This window comes from Hirundo rustica, chromosome Z (assembly GCF_015227805.2).
Source record: "Hirundo rustica isolate bHirRus1 chromosome Z, bHirRus1.pri.v3, whole genome shotgun sequence".
In the NCBI taxonomy this organism is placed as follows: Eukaryota; Metazoa; Chordata; class Aves; order Passeriformes; family Hirundinidae; genus Hirundo; species Hirundo rustica.
The window spans coordinates 55,661,300-55,683,264 of NC_053488.1; the positions used below are offsets into that span (position 1 = coordinate 55,661,300).

Here is a 21,965-nt window from a genome sequence, read left to right on the forward strand (position 1 = left end):
ACAACATACTGTGCATTGCTCTGCAGAAAAATTAGTCTGCTGCAGAGCTGGCAGTACACCTCACGACAGTAACTTATTTTGAGAGTTCCCTAGCCCACTCATGGACTTTTTTTGATAGATTCTCTCAGCTGCTGCCTGCTCTGCCAGCACAAGATGTCCTCGATTTCCTCATGAAGAGAAGGAAAATGATTCTAGCTTCTCTATCTTTAATTCTGTAGTCATCACACATTTTTTGAAGCAGACACAGCCATATTTGCAAATGCTTGATATGTACGTGATATGCATGAAGATGTGCAAGCCATATTTAGAAATACTCTGCTGATCACCAAATAAACAAAGCAATTCCCTTGCTTTTGAGCAAAGGCCTCTAGACTTTTCCTAGCTAAAGACTGCCTGGTATTAGAGGATGCAAAAATAATTAACCCTTTCTGATGCATAGAAGTTACTTCCAATTACAAAGAGAAACATACTGGAAAGTAGTAATTAGCACTAGTGAGATTGTGTATTCTTGACATCAAGCTGCAGGCCTGCTTTTTAGAGTAAAACTTTCATTCATGTGCAGGAAAAAAGGCTTCCCTCAGTCTTAGCTCTTTGCAGCTGAAGATGTCTAGCACTCAAGATGTAAAGAAGAGAACCCACATGCAAAGGCACCAAGGCAGCTTTGCCAGATCTACTTTTCTCTATTTTCCTTACAAGTCACAGCACAAAAAGTAGAACAGCCATTAGAACAGCAGTTCAGCAGTACTCTTAAATACCAGGTAAGAATTTAGATAAAAGCCAAAAACTTAACCAGAAAGAAAAGTTAATGTCCCCCCTAATGTAATAAAACTGTAAGGCATCACAATGGATAAATCAAACTCATAGGAAGTCTAGAGACATTAATTTATCCACTAGGAGAGTATGTAGCAGCCAAGTTTTTCAGAATGCTGTCTAAGCCTCAAGAAATACTTCCTTTAATTGAAGAATAAAATGATCTTCCTCACAGGTATCTTATTTGTGGCCTGGATTAAGAAGATCAAATCATCCCCTCCCACTCCTCACATCACATGCACTCATTTTAGTTATTCTCCCTGTGTAAGCAAGATCACTTGGCTATGCAAGGGACGCTTAAAGAATGTATACAAACCATGATTTAATTTTTAAAATGTTATTAAAAGAGAGGATACAATAATTTCTTATGTACCCCCTATTTTGCAAATTCAACCTGAATGAGTTCTATATTCAAAAAGATGAAGTCTCACAAATCACAGAAAAAATGCATCAAAAAAGCATCTTCTCCAGAAATAATGCTCCTGACGTTTCTGAAGAGGATCTGCCGCCTTCTAAGAAGTGAGATCATGATCTGTACAGCAGCCTTGCACAATCTTCTAAGAGTGAAATCAGCTTCACTGAATCTTACCACAAGCAGGGCTTTATTTTATAAACAAGCAGAGGAGCATCATAAATACTTCAGCTACATAAACGACTCAAAAAGTTCACATATTTTTTTCTAAACAATCTGTTACTTATATTGGTAAAGACAGTTGATTGGTAAACTAAAAAGCAGTTGTTAAAAAATAAACATATTTGGTGCTGCACCACCAAAAGGATCTCTTGGAATGTGTGAGGCTTCTCAGACTGACTCATAGAAGCAGCATATGAAATGAACTTTAGCACTTTCATCTCAACTAAAAACTATCATTCGTCATGCCATGGAAGGGAATTAGTGAACAAGGTTACTGGGAGTGATTCTCTGCAGAATCAACTTACTCGAACAGTGACACCTGAATTCAGGACATTATGGAGAAAGAGACTTATTCAGGTTTTCAGATCCTAAATAAGAAATTGTGTTAGGAGACCCTTTACTTCCATGGGTTATGAAGTATTCATTGGTTTCTGTTCACATGTCAAATCACAGATTCCTAAAGACTGTGATTCCAGGCGTTTATCTCAAGCTTTTAATTCACCTGTCCCCACATCTGCTTGGACTTACTAGCAGTCCTCAATATTTCAACTTTTATAAAAGTTAACATGATGTTTCAACTTTGGAACAAATAGAATTTAGACTGTTTCTTCTGTCACTGACTGTCAGCAGATAAGTAAAATCAATCAGTGAAATAAATGCAGGTGTGAGAGTGGCACACCAAGTCTAAGAAAAGATTCACACTTACTTGCCAAGCTGCAGCTGAGGATGAACAGGACATGACGGTTTTGTGAAGTTCCTCCAGGATGTTGTCTGGAAGTTCTTTGTGAGACTGCAACAGCTGCTTACACTGAACTTGTCTCAAAAGCAAAAACAGAGCTGGGTGCTCAGGGCAGCTTTTTAAACCCTAAAACCGAAAGTCAGAATTATCACTCCCCAATATCAAGGATATTTAGATTTTTCCATCCTGTTCTTTATAGAAAACAACATTGAAAGCATTCTCAGGATGCTTGAAACAGCATTTTTCTCCTCCTCTGCACCAAGGAGTACTCCAGGCTCTGACCCATAAAAACAGGTAACATTTTTTCCATCCTCAAAATACATTCGAAGTCTAAGCTCAATTTTGTACATTTCCTACTCTTACAGGTTTCTGAAAGACAGCCCTCACTTGGTTTGACAATTATCACAAGTTTTGGGCCTATTAAAGGCAAAACCTGTCTTGGTGCTAAAAGGGACCTTGATTATGCTTCAAGCAATTTCAGTTCTCCCAGATAAGGCACTTTATTTCATTCGAACAGAAGCACTTTGGTACCACTTCCTTTTCAGTAACAGTAGGTATCCAGAGAGTACTTCTTTAAACAAACACAAAAAGCAAAGACAGAAAACTATCTGTTGCTTTATTCTACTCAGGTGAAGCATGTGAAGCTTCTGCAAACCTCACTGCAGGTCATTTTCTGTGCTGAAATCACAATACTTCCAAGAACTGTAACTCAAAACAGTTTTAACAAACAATACTTGTACTTTTCACACATCTAAAAAAAAAGTCAAAAAATTTGTTGCCTGTGAATCCTTTACAACTGAATGACAGCAGTGTCTGACTCACCACTCCCAGTTATACTGCTTTCTGAGAATTCTGGAGTCCAAAACTGCCCCTGAAAATTTGTGGTACTAGGGAATGCTATGCTTCTTCCTTCACTAATTACAGACACTGACCGTCTTCTCCTCTGGCTATTTAATCAAACAAAAATCAACAAAAACCAAGCAAAATCCACCAAAACCTTCCCCCATACCCAGACTGTGGGAAGGACAGATCTCTTATGTCTCAAAAATCTCTGATCTTTCTTAATATAAGGCAGGTCAGTGGACATGTTGGCCAGAAAGGGAAAACACCTCACCAAGCAAACAAAGAGGCAAGAAAGTACTTATTCCTGAAAATCAGCGTGTTCAATCTTTTTGTGTGGTTTGGGATCAAGGTTTTTTTGGTGTTTTTTTTTTACTCCTATCCACTTTAATGAAATATACCAAAACCAAGGATCATATTTACATGTGATTAGTAATTTTCCTTAATGAAAATCAGGGATGTGTGCTTGTTTGCTTGCCTTCTGCTCACTGACACCTTCTTGAGTGTTGCTAACAGCCAGCTCCCTTCCTTAGCCATGTTGTCACAAGACCTTTCTTTTTAATAATTAAAACTTGTGGCATCCACTTGGGGCTCTGAAAAAAAGTGCCAACACAACTCAGAAGAAATCTAAGTTCCATGTATGTCTCCTACTCTGACTTCTTGCCCTGAATTTTGGTAATGTTTTGCTTAATTCTAGGCAGGAAAAACAGATTTCAGCTTTATCATGACACACACAATGTGCTCCAACTATTAATGCAGTTTTGGTGTTGCAAACAGTATATTGGGGTGGGGAGAATATGTCAGCAATTGGTTCAGTTGGTCAGTGCATGATGCTAATAATGCCAATGTTGAAAGTTTGATCCCCATACAGGCCATTCCCTTAAAAGCTGGACTTGATGGTCTTTGTGGCTCCCTTTCAATTCAGAATATTCTGTGATTCTGCAAACTACCGTATTTTGTGGCTCCAATGGAAGACACAGTTGCTAATTCAACCACTACCTTTCTGTATAATGCATAAAAATAATGGCCTTTATACAATTCTACCACAATCTGCCACTGTGACACCATCATACCTTGTTACAAAGAGCTTCAGCTTCTGATAGTTTACCAGTCTCCTCTAGACTGGTAATAGCTTGACACAGACACCAATCTTCAAGAGTATGGACATAACTACGTGGAAGATTACTTTCTCCAGCTGTAAAGACAGACAACACACTTAAACTAATATTAGTGTTTATGCTGTGCTACCATACCATGGTCACAGGGTCTAGATTTGGTAAGGGAGAACTTTTATGAGTTTTAACATGAGATGACTCCTTTCATTAGCAGGAACATTGAAAGATGGCAAAACTAAAAGCATGAGGGGAAATAAGCATACATCATTTGAGTTAACTGTTTGAGATCAGTCAAACATGAAATTTTTATTCTAGTTTTCAAAACACTATGGACATTAAGTATGACTGAACATCTATTGTAAGAGTTACAGAACTCAAAGCTGATTCAGCATTTTCATGTAAGTACTGCTGCTGCAATGTAATACACTCACAACCTTCATGGGTGTAGGCATCAGAGTTCAGAAATACTATTTTAGAAAACCGTTTGAAGCTTTGGAAGGGAAAGTAAACTGCCGTTAAGTATTTAAACCTAGTTGTATATTAGAATTTAGAGGGTTTTTTGTGTAAAATACAGTTACAGCTCAAACCCATACTAAGCAATCCACAGCCTATTTGCAAGTTCAGAAGAGTATTGCAAGCTGAGATAATTTTGCTTTTTTAAAATAGGAAACTTGTATAGCTTACTTTTGGCTGAAACTGTAGAAACAAGTGTCATCTCTAGACCTGTTCGTTTCGGTTCAGTGTTGTTTAGACAGACAACAGTGTTTTCAGCATGACAGGCTGCCATTAACACTGCCCAAGCAGCAGGATTATCTAGAAAAGAATGGTCAAAGGGAACTCATGCCCATTCTAAATATGCTGGTAGTTCACTTAAAATGGTCTTTACCAGATAAAGCATAAAAGCATAGCTATCAATGGAACCATACACTGTAAATAAGATACCAAGAGTAAAAGAATTAATAAAGCTCAAACCAAGGAAGGTGATAACTACTTGCTTCTAACTAGTAAGACTCATCAGATTATAAAAGGAAGGCACTCTTCCTAAAGCCAACTAATGTACTTTTCACAGATAGCCTCAGTGTGCTAACCTGAAGCTCCCAGTTTATTTTTGACTACACAGATTAATCTTGGCTGTCACTGAAGAGTTGCAACAAAACACAAAGTGGCAGCAAAAATCCCAAGATGCCATTCACAGCTTTCAGTCATACAGACTCAATCTGTTCTGCACACCAACATGAAAGTTACAGTAATAGATGCCTACTTCCACTGCCAGATAATACCTGTGTCAACTTCACCTTTAAATAGCCCTGTGAAGAACACCTACTACTGTAAGAGCAATCTCTATCCTGAACTAGACAGAGCTCAGTTAAAGATTTTATTTATTTAAATTTTCATCCCTAAGACAATTAATTTTGTTGACAAAATGAAACAAAGCTTGAAGATCTAACAAAGTAAAATGTAAAGTATGCTGCTTCTAAATAGCAGTCATACACTCGTATTTCCTGTAAGAAAGTAACTGAAATTTTCAACTTGCAAGCCAACCTAATGCATCAGAGCAAAATTACTCTAGAAGAAGCAATGTTTAAGTATTTCACTACCATGTACAAATTAGCAATTGAAAACCCCACCAGGCTTGCATTTCATATGATAAAGGAAGCAGACCATTTAGTAAGATAACCATACAATTCTCTATCTCTATAGCTCTTCATAACCCACATATTTTAACAGAACCTTTGTAATCCAAAATCTCAAGGTAGATGAGTAATTCTCTTCTGTTTGGTGTTGCATACTGAGGGAACATGCTTTTCAATTTTGCCTAGTATACTAAATAATACTTATGTCTTTTCCTGGTGAGAGATTGCTCATAGTCTAGAACAAGCTTTTTAAAACCCAGTGATATTTTTCTTATTGTCTGGCTTAATTCACACTCCACTAAATTTGGAACAACAGTGACAACTTCCCCTCTAAGCATTTTCCCCAAAAGGATAGCCCCCATGGAGAGCCATAAATAACAAATCAACCCAACAAAAGTAGATTTTACTTTAATCCAGTAATTTTTGCTTCTGATGGATAAAAAGACAAACAATCACTACTATGTTTGAGAACAAGAGTAACCTGGACAGACATGGATGGCCTTCTGAATATTTTTCAGAGGATTGTTTTTCTTATCTTCTAACATGTGACATCCTGCTACCAACTGGTTAACTGCAATATTCAGCAGGACTTCCTATAAAACAGAACACAAGAGTTACTTAACACTGTAAGTGATCAAACAGAATTCACTTTAGGACTGTTTATGGAATTACAAAATCTGCATTTTAAGAAAGGCAAACCTTTCCATGGTTTATATCAAGTGTATGTGCAACACTTCCGGCCACAGCTCCTCCCTGCAAGATTAAAAAAAACCCAAACAATTGATTTCTTTACATGGCTGATTAATTTTATGCAAAATATAACACCAAAATGCTTTTATCTTTGTTATTCACAAGTACAAAATTTACATGTTGTGGTAATGTTGTTCCTTACTGATCTTTTTATAAAAAATTAACACGAGACATTCCAGACTAGAGTTTATCCATACGACTGTTTTCCAGTTGTAGCCCCATATTGAAAAGCGTTTGTTTTCATGTGCTATTTCTGTTTATATAATTCACATAAATTAAGACAAGGAGTATTTACTTGGGGGAAAGCCAATAATAAGCAGAAAAGTGGCAAGGAAACACTGACTAATGTGAGAAGTGACGATGACTACATTAATCAAATTAAACAAAGGTAAATCTTAATATATATTTATTTACAGGAACACATCTCTGTAAAACTAAACAAAAGAAATTATCATATAGTCTTTTATTGTTGGAATAATTCTAGCAGAGCCTTCCTCTAAGTTTATTTCAAGAACCATTACCTCATGGAAGATGCAAATAATGGTATATAAATTCAGTATGTGGCTGTGCACTGCTCTGTATGTAAGCCTTACGTTTTCATATTAAGTGGGGAAAGTCCACACATTGAAGGGTGGGGTTTTTTCAGTTCAGAAACAACACCGTCTACGTGGAACGTAAACAGCACAGATGTATTATACTTACTTTTGGCAATACACTTACTTTAGACTTTTTTAATGCATACAGTGGAACTAGTCGAGACAGAAGGGACCAAAGGGCAGGATTACCAGGGTAACTAGGGAAAGAAAAGGGTTATTAGACTTTCTGGTTTAGATATGCATCTGGTCTTCCAGGACTCAGTAGGCACTTGCTATAAATACCAAACAGACCTTTTTCTATTAAGAAAACAATGCCATCGTAGTAAAAGATAAGACATGGGTAAAAATGTCTACAACACAATATTGAAATTATACTGCTAGGTAAAGAAATAAGATGTACAGGATGCATAGTCATGGGAAAAAAACCGAACTTCAGGGCTACAAGTCTTGTCTTCTTAGTATGAAGAACAAGGAATTTTAATTGTAGCTGGAAAAAAAAATTGTATGGAAATAGTTTCTGAAAGCACTTGGAGGGACTATGATGTGTGCCTTCCTGAAAGGCTCAGAATGCTAAATCAAATCAAATTTAAACAGATACTTAGCTAATGGAACAACAGCTTCAAAGGCTGTTAAATATTAAATAAAAAACCCAAGGGACTTTTCTAGGCTGAAGGTTATGCTACACAGGATGAAAAATGCTTTCACAGAAGAGTAAACTAACCTACTTATCAAAAAAGCCACCCGAACAAAATCAGAAAACACTGAACAAGCTATGAAACTTCTGCTGTTTGATTCCAGAAATAAGGAAGCAAACTTGTCAGCTAAAGGCACAATCTTAGGTGAGGACTTCACCTCTGAAAATGATTTTTTTCAAAAAAAAATTTTTTTTTTAGCATAATGATTCAAATAAACAGGTTTGCTTACTCTTTGATGTTATCAAGTCAGTACATTCACACGGCAATTTAAAACAAGATGAACTATATACCTGTGTATTGCTTTGGAGACTTCCCTCTGGATTGCCACATTTCTACCTTGCAATGCATAAACAGCAGATGCAATAAGACATCTCTCATAAATCCCATCATCCCCTTTTTCATGCTTCAGTAATTCTTTCAGAGCTGCTGTTGCAAGTGTTGCATCCTGCTTTACCAATCCCAGTGCACACAAAGCCTTCAGACTTTCCGTACTAGGTTCCTTTAATGAGCTGTTGAATCAGAGAGACAGAAAGAGACAACTATTTTGGAGCACAAACTAAACTTACTGTTAACATGAGAGTTCTTGTTACTTCTGAGTCCTCTTGCTCCTATGCATCAGGAAAGTTACACAGCATTAACACGCTCACTGTGGGATCCTGGATCAGGCTAGATCTTTACCCTTGAAGACCAGGCAATTACAGGAACCTAATCAAGCTCCTAAAGAATACTTTTGCCTTTAAAAGCAGACAAAAATATAAGTTTCTGATTCTATGTTTTGTTTTCCCTCTCGAGCAAGAAAAAAATAAAAGCTGTTAATTGAACTTGAACAGCCAGCAAAAGGACCCTTTGACAAGTAGGAAATAACTATCATACTAGCTATCCAGACACACTCACTGTTAGAAATCTCCGTGCTAAGCTGATTATGAGAAATGAAAAAGGTGGCCTCATGTTCAAGGTCCTAGTTGGCCACTTTAAGTCATCTAGCACAAACTCCAGTCAAGAGACATCTGTCTATTGGACCAGAATGCATATTTCTTTTTCCTATTAGTAAAATCCATCATATAAATATGCACTATGTATCCAGTTCAGATCTAGACATATTCACTGCGATGTTTCTTTCCTAAGCCATTCACTATTCTTTTTGTAAAACACAAACCAATTACATCATTAGAAACTCTCATTCTTCACATTTATGACAAAAATAGAAGTCTGCAGTGATTTCTAAGATGTAGGAAACATCAGTTTCCTAGCCAATTAATCACCAATTACTTGGGATTTAGACTGTATTAGGTAATGGACTGCCACTATTCTAGTAACTTTAGGAGTCTGCTGGTGAGATGTGTGCTGCGCTGCCACTGCCACCACTAGAGTTCTCTACTGACAGAGGCTTGTCCCTGAGGGGTGATGTGTAACTCTCCATCTGTAGCTACAAGGAGGTTAACAATGATGCACAGGCTATTAGCCTCCACAGATCAGGCTTTCACCACCTAATTGCACAATTAATAGAGATCTGTTTCTTTTCATGGGAAAGCTATGGGACTATCGTGGTCTACATTGCTGGGAATAAATTTGGAAATTTTTGACTTACAGCTGAAGAGCAAAATATCACCTAGTGCTAAGGACAACTACAAAGTAATATTATATTAAAGGATAAAGTTTTCAAAACTACCATTCAAGGATGCTGGACATGCATACTGCTCAGCTCTTCACTCAATACTGCTTCAGGAATGTGAAAGAGATAGATCATAAAACAAAGACATATCACATGAAAAAGTACACTGCATCCATTTCCACTTTTATGCTTCAATACACAAAGAAAATATCCACCTGAGTTCCCACAAAAAGGAAATTTGAGGATTCAGCAGTAGAGTAAAATATCACGTTCTGATTATTCCCTCAACTCACCATTTAAACAGCAGTGTCTTTGCAGCATCCACTTTGTTCAGTTTATATTCTATTATTGCCAAGGCGGTCAGGATATGTGCTTTATCTTTTTCAGACTCAGCAACAGACAAGGCTTTTTCATAGGCTGGTAAAAATTCAAAACTCAGAATTGAGGTAGAAGAAAAAACACAACCTTTAAAGCTTTTCGGAGCTTTAGATATTAGATATTAGAACAGAGAGACACTTCAGGTTCAGGTTTACTGTATTTTCCCATCTCAAATCATAAGCAGAAGGCCAAAAGAAAAAAAAAAAAGTTGACTAAGATTTTGGAAGTAACTATGTTTGAAAACACCAGATTTACTGTTTAGAGCCTGGGAGCTGTTTAACAAGTAGCAAGTAGAAACAGAAATGAAAGGAAGCATTGGGATATTCAGAAAAAGCCTGCAAGAACATGGTATAAATACTCCCTTGTGATAGTTTATTTATGAAACAGTAGTTCAGATGGGCACACTCATTCCAAATAAAATACAAAATCATTTAAAACACTGAGCTGACTGTTCCTTTGTGAGCACTTACACTTCTACACTGATCATTGCACGTACCTTTTCATGAAGCTGCACATCTCAGAAGTGCAGAACATGATATCACAATTGCATTTACCACTAAAGCTAAAGTGCTTTGAACAACACATTAACTGCCTATGATAGAATCATAGAATAATTAGGGTTGGAAAGGACCTCTGGAGATCAACCCCTCTGCCACAGCAGTGCCACCTACAGAAGGTGACACAGGACCTTTGCAGGTGGGTTTTGAGTATCTCCGGAGGGGTGAAACTCCACCACCTCACTGTGTAGCCTGTTCCAGAGCCATCCTCAATGTAAAGAAGTTCTTCCTCATGTTGAAGTGGAACTTTCTGTGTTTTAGACGATGTCCATTATGCCATGCTCTGATGGGCACCACTGCAAAGTGGCACCATTCTCTTGACAACTGCTTTTTAGACATTTATATTAATGACATCACCTCTCAATCTTCTCTTCTCTAGACTGTAACTGATTCTTCCAGGAGAATAATTTTATTTGAGAACAAGGGAGGCTTAGAGAAAAGCAGCTTAATGGACAAGAATCAAACACTTGAAGAAGTTTATTCTTCCTTACTACATTTGAACAATACTAGCACCCTATTAACAGCCTAACGATTTTCACAGAATTATAGAATAGGCTGAACTGGTAGGCACCCACCAGCACCATGAACTGTGCAGGGCACTCAAAGAATCACACCATGTGCCTGAGACCATTGTCCAAAAGCTTCTTGAACTGAAGATAACATTGGTGCTGTGATGACTTCCCTGGAGAGTCTGTTCCAGTACTCAACCACCCTCTGGGTGAAAAATCTTTTCCAGATATTCAACCTAAACCTTCCCTGACTCAGCTTAAGGCCATTTCCTAGAGTCCTGTCAAGAGTCATGAGAGTGAAGAAATCAGTACTTGCTCCTTCACTCCTTTGTGAGGATGAAGACCATGATGAGGTCTCCTCAGTCTCCTCCAGGCCAAAAAAATCAAGTGACCTCAGCTGCTCCTTCTAAGGCTTCCCCTCCAGACCCTTGACCATCCTCACAGTCCTCTTCTGGATGCTCTCTTAATGTCTTTTTTTTATTGTGGTACTCAAAACTGCACATGGTACTCAATGTATTAAAATTGTGGCATTTATACTCGTGCATTAACATGGAAAGAGCAAAATACTGAATGTCAGTTTCGTTAGACAAACAAATTTTGTTATGATTAACATCAAGAGAAGTATTCCATAATGCTCTGAATTTTACCTTTGATGCTTTCTTCTAAGAGTCCTTTCTTGAAGTAAGCTAACGCTAGGCCCACAATGCCATCAAACTCAGTTAGGGGTATTGATGTGTAAACTTCAATGGCCTCATCACACAGCCCAAGAGCACTGTGAAAAAAAACAGTCACTGGTATGAAGGATGCAGAAACAGCTACTATGATCCAGACAAACTGTCCTTGAGGACCAGTATCCTCTATTCCATAGCAGTTTTAAGCAGACACTTAGAAAAGTGGACAAGAATGTACAGTATTCCTCATGCTTTCCCTGTTACAGCAGTTACTCTCTCCAACTATCTGTTGCATGAAGAACAATTGATAGGAAAAAGTCCTCCACATCTGCATGACAGCTGTATATAAGGCAAATGACTTAATGGTCGTCACAATGAAGGGGGAGAAAACAGCAAAGGAGAAACATGAAAAATGCAAATCAAGCTTTTTTTTGCAAAAAAACCCAGATGATGCACACAGACAGGAACATGCACACACAGAGAGATTACAGCATTCTTGTTCTAAGACCACTATGGAAAGAATAATATAGGATTAATTTTATCAGAACTACTTATCAGTTACTAGAGATTTGATCTTGTGTAAGTTGCACACACAAAATAACAGAGATACAGCTTGGATGTGAGACCTCAGGAATCTAAAGAGTTGCTCCTAAAATCTTCCCTTAAGTTAATGAATTACCACTTCATCGCAGGTTAGATGTTTCAGTGTCATGTACAGAAACTTAAGAATATGTGAGGTTTACCTAGAGAGTTAACAAATATTTAATTACTGAGCTATCTAATACCAAAGAGAAATTTGAAGATCTACATACTTGTCCTGCATACTCTCAGAACCAGAAAGGCGTCATGAAGGGAACTTAGAATTTTGAGTATGATTGCAGCAGAGGGGTTGATCAGCAGAAAGACCACACACATGCACACAACACCCCAAGCTCACATGCTTCAGGCTGTGAAAGTCAATACAAATTCAAAGGGCAGGTAGAAGAGATTTTAAACAAACGTTGAAGCAGCGATTTTATTCAAACTAAGCTATTACATAGTGCAAGGGTCAAGATTGTTTAAAAAAACAAAAAAAAATCCCACGATTTATTGTAATATAGACTATATTAGGGCATGTTAGTATCAAGCAAACGATAATGGAATCACTGATACGTTACAGTCTGTGAAGATATATAGCAATTCCTTGCAAAATGATTTTTTTTAATTACACTACCCAAATCCGGAGCAAATACAAAGTTCAGTCGAACCTGTCTACAGCTAGGAACAATGTTTAACAGATTATTTTCAGTAATCATCTACCACCTTAAGCCTCACCATATTTTGTACCACTGCATTCACTACCTCCAAAGCTGAAGTTAGGGGCTGAGAAAGTCAACAGACACTTACCACAGTGACCTGCCATAGTTTTGCATTGCTGTATTGTATCTCTCAGTATCCTCTGAGTTTTTCAGCAGTGAAGCTGCCCTAAAATTAACCACAATGAATGTTACTTACAACCTGACTACAAGACGCATATTTTGAGAACAGTTCTCAGAACAAAATGAACAACTGTTCTATGCAAAAGCTTTCCTATGCTAATTAAACATAATCAGAGTCTATTTTACTGTTTAAATGCATCAACAAACATATTCACCAAATACTGTTTCATTTGCACCTTCGCCTCTTTGAAAAGGAGAAGAAAAAAAATCCCAGAAGAAACACAAAGGCCAACCAGCTCCATCAATTAAAGTGGGATAGAGAATAAAGCTAAAACCAAGCTTGCCTTCCCCTTCAACTTCACTTAAATCACACACAATGACTTAGTTAATGTCCTAGTAAGACATACAAGTCTTAGGACATTACTTTGCCAATTCTGTGTTCTGCCTTTCCAAATTTGCTATAGGAACATCCTCACACCCACCCCTACAATACACTTAGTTGAAATGTACTGTTGAACTGAGAAAGTAAAGATTATCTAAGGAAAAGAAAAACCCTTAAGTTTTTCTGCTGGTGCACAAGAAAAGAGGTCAAGGAGCTTTTCTAAGCTTTCCAAGGGTGTGCAATTTACCTCTCATACGCATAGGCTGCCTGCTGTTTTAAATGCAGATACTCATTCAAAAACCCAAACATTGTGAAAGCAGAAGCATCATCTGGATTTCTTTCTGCAAAATCAGAATTGCAACGTAGGAAAACAAGATCAGCAAGCTGTGAAAAAGCATTACAGAAACACTGCTACATTGAAACTACAGTACATGCACTGAACACTTTGCCAAATGCTTCTGTCAGTTGCTCACTAGAATAATTTTGACAGGCTTGCAGGCAAATACAGAAGACATAGATGACCCAAAACATGATTATCAGGTTGGCTCAAAAAAAAGTTTAAAATAATATTATGTAACATTAATGCATAATGCACTCAATATATTTCATGCTTTTCAGCAGATTTTTTTTTTGTAATGAAACGGGGAAGTATTTATCTACCAGTAAAATACTGGTAGAATCTTGCATTCTATTTTTAATACAGTCTGAAACAATTCTGTACAATGTGCTGTAGCATAGCTCTGCTTGAGTGGTGAGGTAAAATCAGATGACGCATTATGGCCCTTTCCAAGATTAGTCATTTTGTCATTTTAAATTAACTGCTAAAGCACAAATCTGTCAGCTGACAGACTAGTAACTCATCTCAGAATAGTAACTTTTCTTCCCAGATTAGGAAGGAAGGCTCTCCAGAGCCCCCTTAAGAACAAGGCACAAAGAAATGAAGTCTGACATTCATCTCATTTACAGTGATATGTATTTTCTAGCTCTCAAAAGTCAGCAACAGATTACTTAAATGATTTATTTACAGGAATACTTGCAGACTCATGAAAATCTGCACTTGCTATATCTGCTTTCCAGGCTAGACATATCCAGTGGGGAAGCTGGCTTGGAACTGTGCACAAAACCAGAGTCCATCACCTGCTGAAGGTTAACAAAATCGTATGTTTGAGAATATAGAGCTACACAGCACACAGGAACAATCTTTTGCCACACATCACAACACAGAGGCAGATCTGGCATTTGTCTTCACTTGTGCATACAGACACATGTAAAGGGAGTCTGAGAGCAAACACTCTATGAGAAGCATGACAAGGCTCTGGTCCCTGTTTTTGCTGGTCTTTGAAACAGCTGGAAGGAGTAGGCAGACAGAACCCACATTCATTTCATTGTTGTGTCAAAGTAAAAACTGGTCAGTGGCCTGGTTACCCTGGTTTCAGTTACTTTACAGCTAAAAAGGCTCTCCCCACCTCAGCCAGACCTCTCCTGTCTGGAACTAGTACAGGTGTATCTGTTCATTCTGAATGCATCTGTTAGGCATGACAGGTTAGAGAGGTATTTAAATCACCTACCTGTATATTTGCTCAAGACCACTTGGGCTGCTGGTATGGCATTCATTTGGACGATGTTGTACAGATACAGTTCAGTGTTCCTATTGGCTTTGTCCAGCAGTGTTGAACATACCCAGTGGGCATAGCCTTTTGCTCCCTCAGTCTCAAGAAACAAAGAGACACCCCCCCCAAACAGGAATCATTAAACCTGCTCAAGATATAGCAAAATAATAAAAGATTATAATAATAATTCTATGTTTTAGGACGGAGTTTTGGCTAAAAATCTGCATCAGTGTTAAGCAGAAGAATATACCAAATTGAATTACTCCACACAAACTTTTAACCTGCCCCCTGAGCAAAGCAAATTCATACATTTTCATATAACGTGCTGCATCACTGTAGGGACAACAGGCAAAACAAACAAACAAACAAAACAAAACAAAACAAACAAACAAACAACAACAACAAAAAACCACCCCTATGAAAGAGTAAGTCCTCCACTTTTTTTAGAACTCAGGGTCCTGGCAATATCTTTGCTCTCTCCAGAAATATTTTATGCCCTTGATCTGTGTCCAGTTCTGTGGAACATGGAGAATGATTCTTCATGACTTATAGAGCTGATTTCTTGAACCCTGCAGACTAAAGAATTTCATAAAGGCTGCTATACAATACCAGGATAAGTCAGAAACAACAACATGGAACCCAGACAATCTCATCTGAAACATGACTAGCTGTTTCACTATTCAAGACATGCCTATTTAAAAAAAAATAAATTATCTGCTAAGTAGAGAGACTGGATATACCAAAACTTCTATACAACACAACTGTTACACTTACATGCATACTGAGTTCAGTCGTGTGCCTGAAGAGATCCATGGTATCATAGCTGCCTATGGTCTCTGCAATAAGAGCCTAGGAGAAGTAAGAGTTGCTGTGGTCATGTATTTTAAAAATTATGACATTGACAAAAACCTTAGCACATATTATGTAAGGCATATCTTATGCATTCAACATGAAGACACTTTTTGCTGTCTCAAAGCAAGACTGGTTTTAAAACCAAAATTGCTTGTGTTTCTCTTGAACACAAGAGGAACACAAGCAGTCTCCACTGTTATCAGTAATCTAAACTCTTTGGCTGCTACTCTACATTCTTCAGGACAAAGACTTGCATGTATTAGAACAATTTATAACAACTTCTGACAGGAACTGAATTGCAATATGTCATGGTACTAACATTCTTTCCTAGAAACCAGTTTTCAATTAGGTATCATTAGCAGGTGAGCTGCATGAGATTATGAAATACACCTGTAATGATCACAAAAGTCACAAGTATCTCAACTATTCACAGATATCAGAAGGAGCACCTCAGTTCTCAGTGGCATGGAGGAAGGGACTTCCTAGAAAATGAGAAGTGCTTTGTCCTAGATACATGAGTAGATTACTTATTCTAACAGAGGCATTAGAAAGGACTGAGATGAGAGCTGGGTGGTGCCATATAATGAACTAGTGGTACAGCTGAAGCTGAAGGAACTATCACCTTATAAAGACAATGCTATGTTGACAATTGTCTATAAAAAGCCTCAGAGCACAGTGATCGCTTTGTTAACAGCTTGTTAGAGAACTCACAATATCAGGCAGAAAAACATCATATGAGTGTGTCTGATGAACACAGTCGCTTCCATTGTATTACCACTATGGAGACAAAGGAAGTAGAAGCTCCCTTTACTTAAAGCATAATTTTTAGGAGCATGAGTAAATGCCAGTTATTAGGCTGAATTTTAAGTTCTTCGACAGCTGGTTTTTGTGTGCAGTTTTATGATTTTTCATCATACCTGTCCAATCCAACACAACAGGTAAGAAGGCTCCAGAGACTGGGCTATCTTGAAGGCTTCATGAGCTTGCTGTAGAACCAAAGATAACACTGCTGTTGAACTGCCTGGCATGGTAACAGAGCACTTCTGAGTACACACAGGTATTAACATGCAGTAGTATTAGAAGGGATTTAATGGACCGAATTAAGTCACTACTAAAAACATCTTCTGTACCCACAGAACAATGCATTGCCCAGAGGAATAAACCCGTTTAGTCTTAAAAAAACCAAAAAACAAAAAAATTGGAAAACTTCATAATATCAAAGTTTCCCTCCCTTCTAAATATACTTCCTTCCCAGACACAGAATTCGGAAGTTAAACCAACCTGTGGAGCAATTTAAAAATCTGACTCTTGGAGGATCCAGTTTTGAAAATTCACTTTATAATACAAATGTATTTTCAAAAGGATAAAACTGATTATCACCCGCAAGTCATCTCCCTATGGCCTACACATGCTTAAGAGTTCCTCCTTCAATCTGGCACAAGGCGAACCAACTCTTAGCATTGGCAGTCTTAGCAGTAAGTAGTCTGTACAATCAAGTTATTTTTCTTAAAAATAATTCTGTCCATCACATTTCCAGTCAAACAAAATCTCTGTAATTCCAACCAGCAAACAGGACAGAATGTACTTTAACTGCATGACAGCTTCATGCTTCACTTACGAGGTACTCTAATTTTTCTCCAGAGAAACTCAAAAGTTTAGAGTGTTACAGTAAATCATACATTTGCTGATGAGCAGAAAGTAGGTATCTATGGGAACTCCAACACTGGGAGTTCAGTCCGTGACCTACAACTGGAAGTTCTTGGCCAAATCTGGCATGCCTTGGTTTGACTAACCACTTCGCTGTCCTTCCAATAGTCTTCGTTGAGCTGTTGGAAAGCAACTTTGCCAATTCAGCAGAAGTTCACAATTCCTTTAACCTTACCCCCCCCGCCATCCTGATCAAATTTGTAATTTATCTGCATTCCTCAAATGACAACCTAATTTCTTTTGAAGGACGTACATTTTTTGAATTTGAAAGGGACACTCCCACCCCCATATACACCCTTTAAAAAACACAGAAAGGAAAATTACACTTGAAGATGGGAAACAGATTACCTCAATGTTTCCAGTTGCCAGATACAAAACCCCCAAGTTGGTCCAGGCAACAACATTCTAAACAGAATAAAGTTAAAACCAATATATTATTACAGTCTTCAGAAATAGCAGTGCATCAGGGAAAATGTCTTAAAAGCCCACTTGAAAGAGATAGCAGCTGTCTACAGCACTTACAATTTGCTCAGCTTGAACAGATTTGATGAACGAGTGTTGAGCAAGAGCGTAATTCCCAACAGCTGGGGGGAGAAAGAGAAAAGGAGACCTAGATGTAACTGAATTTCAAAACACCATTAGTCAAGCTGCCTTCTAATTTAGGATGTTAGAGATCTAGGGCTGTCACTGAAGACTTACCACTACAAGAAGCAACTACACCAAGTGCATTCCAATAAAGATGATTTTTGCTGTCAAGTCTCACAGCCTTTTTGAGACACTGGAAGAAAATGAAATGTGGATTATAATGATTAGGAAAGCAAAAATTAAGACTTTATGCACTTACTTATTCAGAGATGTAGATTTTATTGTGTACAGAGAGAGTATGCAGAGAAGCAAGAACATCTGTTTAAATAATGTACCAGGAAATACAGGCAATACCTGCAAAGACTTCTCTAGCAGTTCACTGATCTCATTCACGTCACTGCCCACTGCTGTGAGATGCTCAGCTTGTCGATAATAATTTATTCCAAGATCACACCATATGCTAGGCAAAGACATCAGTTTTAAAGCTCTGCCATAACACCTACAGAAACATGAATCACAGAATCATTATTCCAAGTTTCTACATGAAGAGCAGAAAGCTGAAAAAGCATTCAAAAGAGTGCTTAAAAACCTAAATCAAGTAAACATGCATAAATACAAACAAAACCAGACAAGAACTGAAAGCAAAAAACCTCAACGAATACATTTTCACTCAGACACTTACTGTGTCTGAATCAGAATCATCCTGGTCTAAAGGCAATCTGTAGTGTGCACCACTCATGAAACCACAAATGTGGTTATGTAGGTGTGTATTAAACCAGAGCTCTGTCAGTTACATTATACATGCTTTTACTTAAAACAAACATCAGTCATTTTTACAGTTCATCAGGTTTCCCCCTAGGAAGTATTTGACTTTGCAGATCATGGTTGAGATTCACCAAGCAGCTACATTTCCTGCCTATGGATCCAGCTGAAAAAAGCTCAGAGGAAGTCACAGAACAGTGAATTTATGACATTTTTTACAAGAAAGAGACACAGACAGAAAGCTAGAAGTATTATTTTGAACTTCAGTTGTCCTGATAGAATTACTCAGCAAATACTGCAACCACTGCATTTAAACAGGCGTGATTTGTGGAATAGCAGGGAGAATGTAGTCATGCACCTGGAGACAGGTGAAAAGCAGGTGCTAACAGCACTGTGGCAGTACAGGAAACATACCGTGAAATGAGTAGTGTAATCTGGAAGAAGCATGAGAATCTATTTACCCAATATGCAGGTATCAACACATCAGCACGTCTTTAATTTTCTACAGATTAAATAGTCTAGAATTCTTGAGACTCTACAGAGTCTTAAACAGCAGAGAAGCTCTTGACTAGAAAAGAATATTACCTTCCTCCCAGTATTAGAAGCTCATTTTTCTTCAGTGTCTCTTTGGTTGTATTTTTACTCAGAAGGGATCCTAGTACTTGAACATTCACTTTGGCTGGTGAAATAACATGCACAGTAGTACAGGTATCTCCTAACAGTTTCCAGAGGCAAGATACATCAGGACGGTGCTTTACTGCCCTACAATTACAAAGAAAACACACACAACACTCACTCAGACATCCTTTTCTGAAAGAAAATGCCACTTTGAAGAGTGGCACAACCACAAACGCAATTAATCAATGAGGTGTTTGATTTAATTCAGTTTCTTCTATTCAAGCTATAGGTTTAAAAGATGAAAATTTAAAAAAAGAATAAAAACCAACCAAACTAAAACATCCCAACATGTCAGCTGACTACGTGTTCTCTTGCATTGTCATATTGCAAGACATTACTCATCTGCAGAAACCAGATGGACTTTCTCAACTAACAGCAGTTATTCCAAGGTTTAATTTACGACATCTTGTATGAAACGCAACACAAAATGGCTGAGAGAAGAAAGCAATTATTTTCTTCTTATCCATTATTTTTGGTAGGCATACACTCCTCCCTGATCCATATATCAGGAGGAGTACACAAGAAAACTCTGTGTCATTCCAGACATTTTTTAGAATCAAATGACTCTGTATCTTTGAAAAGAAAAAAAACAAAACTCTGTAATTGCCATTCATTTAAGCGGCCTATGTTTAGAATCTGTTATTCAAACCACTTTTAATAAACACTTCTAATAGTGTTTCTAATCCCTAACCCGTTTGATTCAGTTTAACTGAAATTTTTCAAACATTTAACTCTTATTTTTCTGCCTGTCAACCCACAATCCCAGCAGAAATTACATGAATGAACATTTAGTACCAACCTTGTAAAATATGCAAGGGCCTGCTCTATGTAATCCACAGCCTTCCTATCAAAAAAGTTATCAAGGGCTGATCTTGCCAGCATGAGGTAACACTCACCAAGTCCTGAAAGTAAGAGAAAATATCCTCTTTGAAATGAAATGCTTTTTTGATATGCTTAAAGCACAGCTGGGAAGGAGGCCGGGAGCCTGGCCAGCATTTTACCTTATGCAAAAGTTTATACTCTGCATATGTCTTCACAAAATCAAAAGACCCACAATGCTCACAACAGAGACTTTGCTTTTAATCTGTCTTGTGAAGTGTGAACTGTAGAATCACCTGGCTATTAAAATAAATGTAATTAACAATAAAAAAATAGCATTTAAGCTTTAGATTTGTCTTCAAATATTAAGTAAACTCCTCATGAGAAATCTGCTTTGTTATCTCTTTGACAAATACACCAACTTTATGTTTACATTGTGTCAAAAATCAATCCTGAGAAACAAAAAGAATAAAGAATGTCAGGGTAGGCAGAAGGGAAAGTCTTCAATGAAGAAAACCTGAAGCCAATGTTATTTAATCCTATTTATATAAGAATTTACTTCATATGGTGTATTGGGCTGGCTGAGATTGGGTTAACCTGCCCCACAACAGCCGTCATAGTACTGTGCTATGTATTGGTAGCTGGAAAGGAGCTGATAAGACACCAGTGTTTCGGCTGCGGATGAACAGTGCTTGGAACAGCACCAAGGCAGTCTTTCCAAAACTCCCTGCTCCAGCAGTAGGCTGGGGGTGGTCAAAATCCTGAGAAGAGGACAGCTGACCTAAACTGATGAGAGGGATATTCCATACCACATCACATGTTCAGCCATAAAAGCTGAGAGAAATGTGGAAGAGGGGGGGCGTGGAGCGGGGCGGGGGTGTGTGCACTTATTAATACACTTGTTTTCTGGAGCAACGACTGGACAGAGTGAAGCTCTACCTCATGAGAAGTGGCTGGACATCATCTGCTGATAGGAAGTAGGCAATAAATTTTGTTTTCCTTTGCTTCTGCATGTAGCCTTTGCATTTGCTTTATTAAACCACATTTATCTTGACCCATGAGTTTCTTCAATCTTATTTTGTCTTGTTTACATCCTGCTGAGAAGGGGAGTGACAGAGCAGCTTGGTGGGCAGCTGATGTCCAGACAAAGTCAACCCACCACAACTGGGAATAATTCCAAATATTAAAAAGGAACTGCATCATATATCACAAAAAAATTTCTAATGTTTTGGAAATAGTAACTGCTTGGTCTATCCATTTGCTGGCACCAGCAGTGATTCTGTCTGGCAGTAAATCACTGGATATGAGTACCATTCATTCTCAGTATTATTTTGACAGTTCTGAAGCTACCCTCCTCATGATATTGTAATCCTGCACCTATACCAAAATAGTGTTTTGCAGGAGTCTTTATCTAGCCCCCCCCAGAAGTTGCAAAATCATAAGCTCATCAGATGTCAAGATGGTCTGTAATCAAAAAATAAAATTGATTTTATTCCCCAAAATTACACAAAAGATACACTAAAACAGAAGGAGAATAAATATTTAGTAGCACAAAATCAAAACACATTGAAAAGATGCACTGAAGTAACACCAGTACAGTTATTCTTTCAAC

General features: G+C 37.8%; 1 protein-coding gene across 4 annotated transcripts in view; it reads right to left on the bottom strand.

Moving 5' to 3' along the window:
- The window catches only part of SKIC3 (SKI3 subunit of superkiller complex), a 48,094-nt gene that overhangs the window by 5,528 nt on the left and 20,601 nt on the right, over positions 1–21,965 (bottom strand). For all 4 annotated transcript variants that reach the window (XM_040089730.2, XM_040089731.2, XM_040089729.2 and 1 more), the window contains 20 exons: positions 20,334–20,436; positions 19,442–19,618; positions 18,449–18,593; positions 18,209–18,287; positions 18,032–18,093; positions 17,858–17,914; positions 16,720–16,788; positions 15,725–15,799; positions 14,909–15,050; positions 13,588–13,681; positions 12,927–13,004; positions 11,517–11,641; positions 9,719–9,842; positions 8,104–8,322; positions 7,243–7,315; positions 6,472–6,525; positions 6,254–6,365; positions 4,823–4,951; positions 4,097–4,218; positions 2,151–2,309 (listed from right to left, as the gene is read on the bottom strand). In XM_040089730.2, the coding sequence (XP_039945664.1) occupies positions 2,151–2,309; positions 4,097–4,218; positions 4,823–4,951; positions 6,254–6,365; positions 6,472–6,525; positions 7,243–7,315; positions 8,104–8,322; positions 9,719–9,842; positions 11,517–11,641; positions 12,927–13,004; positions 13,588–13,681; positions 14,909–15,050; positions 15,725–15,799; positions 16,720–16,788; positions 17,858–17,914; positions 18,032–18,093; positions 18,209–18,287; positions 18,449–18,593; positions 19,442–19,618; positions 20,334–20,436 (2,198 nt within the window). The remainder of the gene's footprint in view (positions 1–2,150; positions 2,310–4,096; positions 4,219–4,822; positions 4,952–6,253; positions 6,366–6,471; positions 6,526–7,242; positions 7,316–8,103; positions 8,323–9,718; positions 9,843–11,516; positions 11,642–12,926; positions 13,005–13,587; positions 13,682–14,908; positions 15,051–15,724; positions 15,800–16,719; positions 16,789–17,857; positions 17,915–18,031; positions 18,094–18,208; positions 18,288–18,448; positions 18,594–19,441; positions 19,619–20,333; positions 20,437–21,965) is intronic.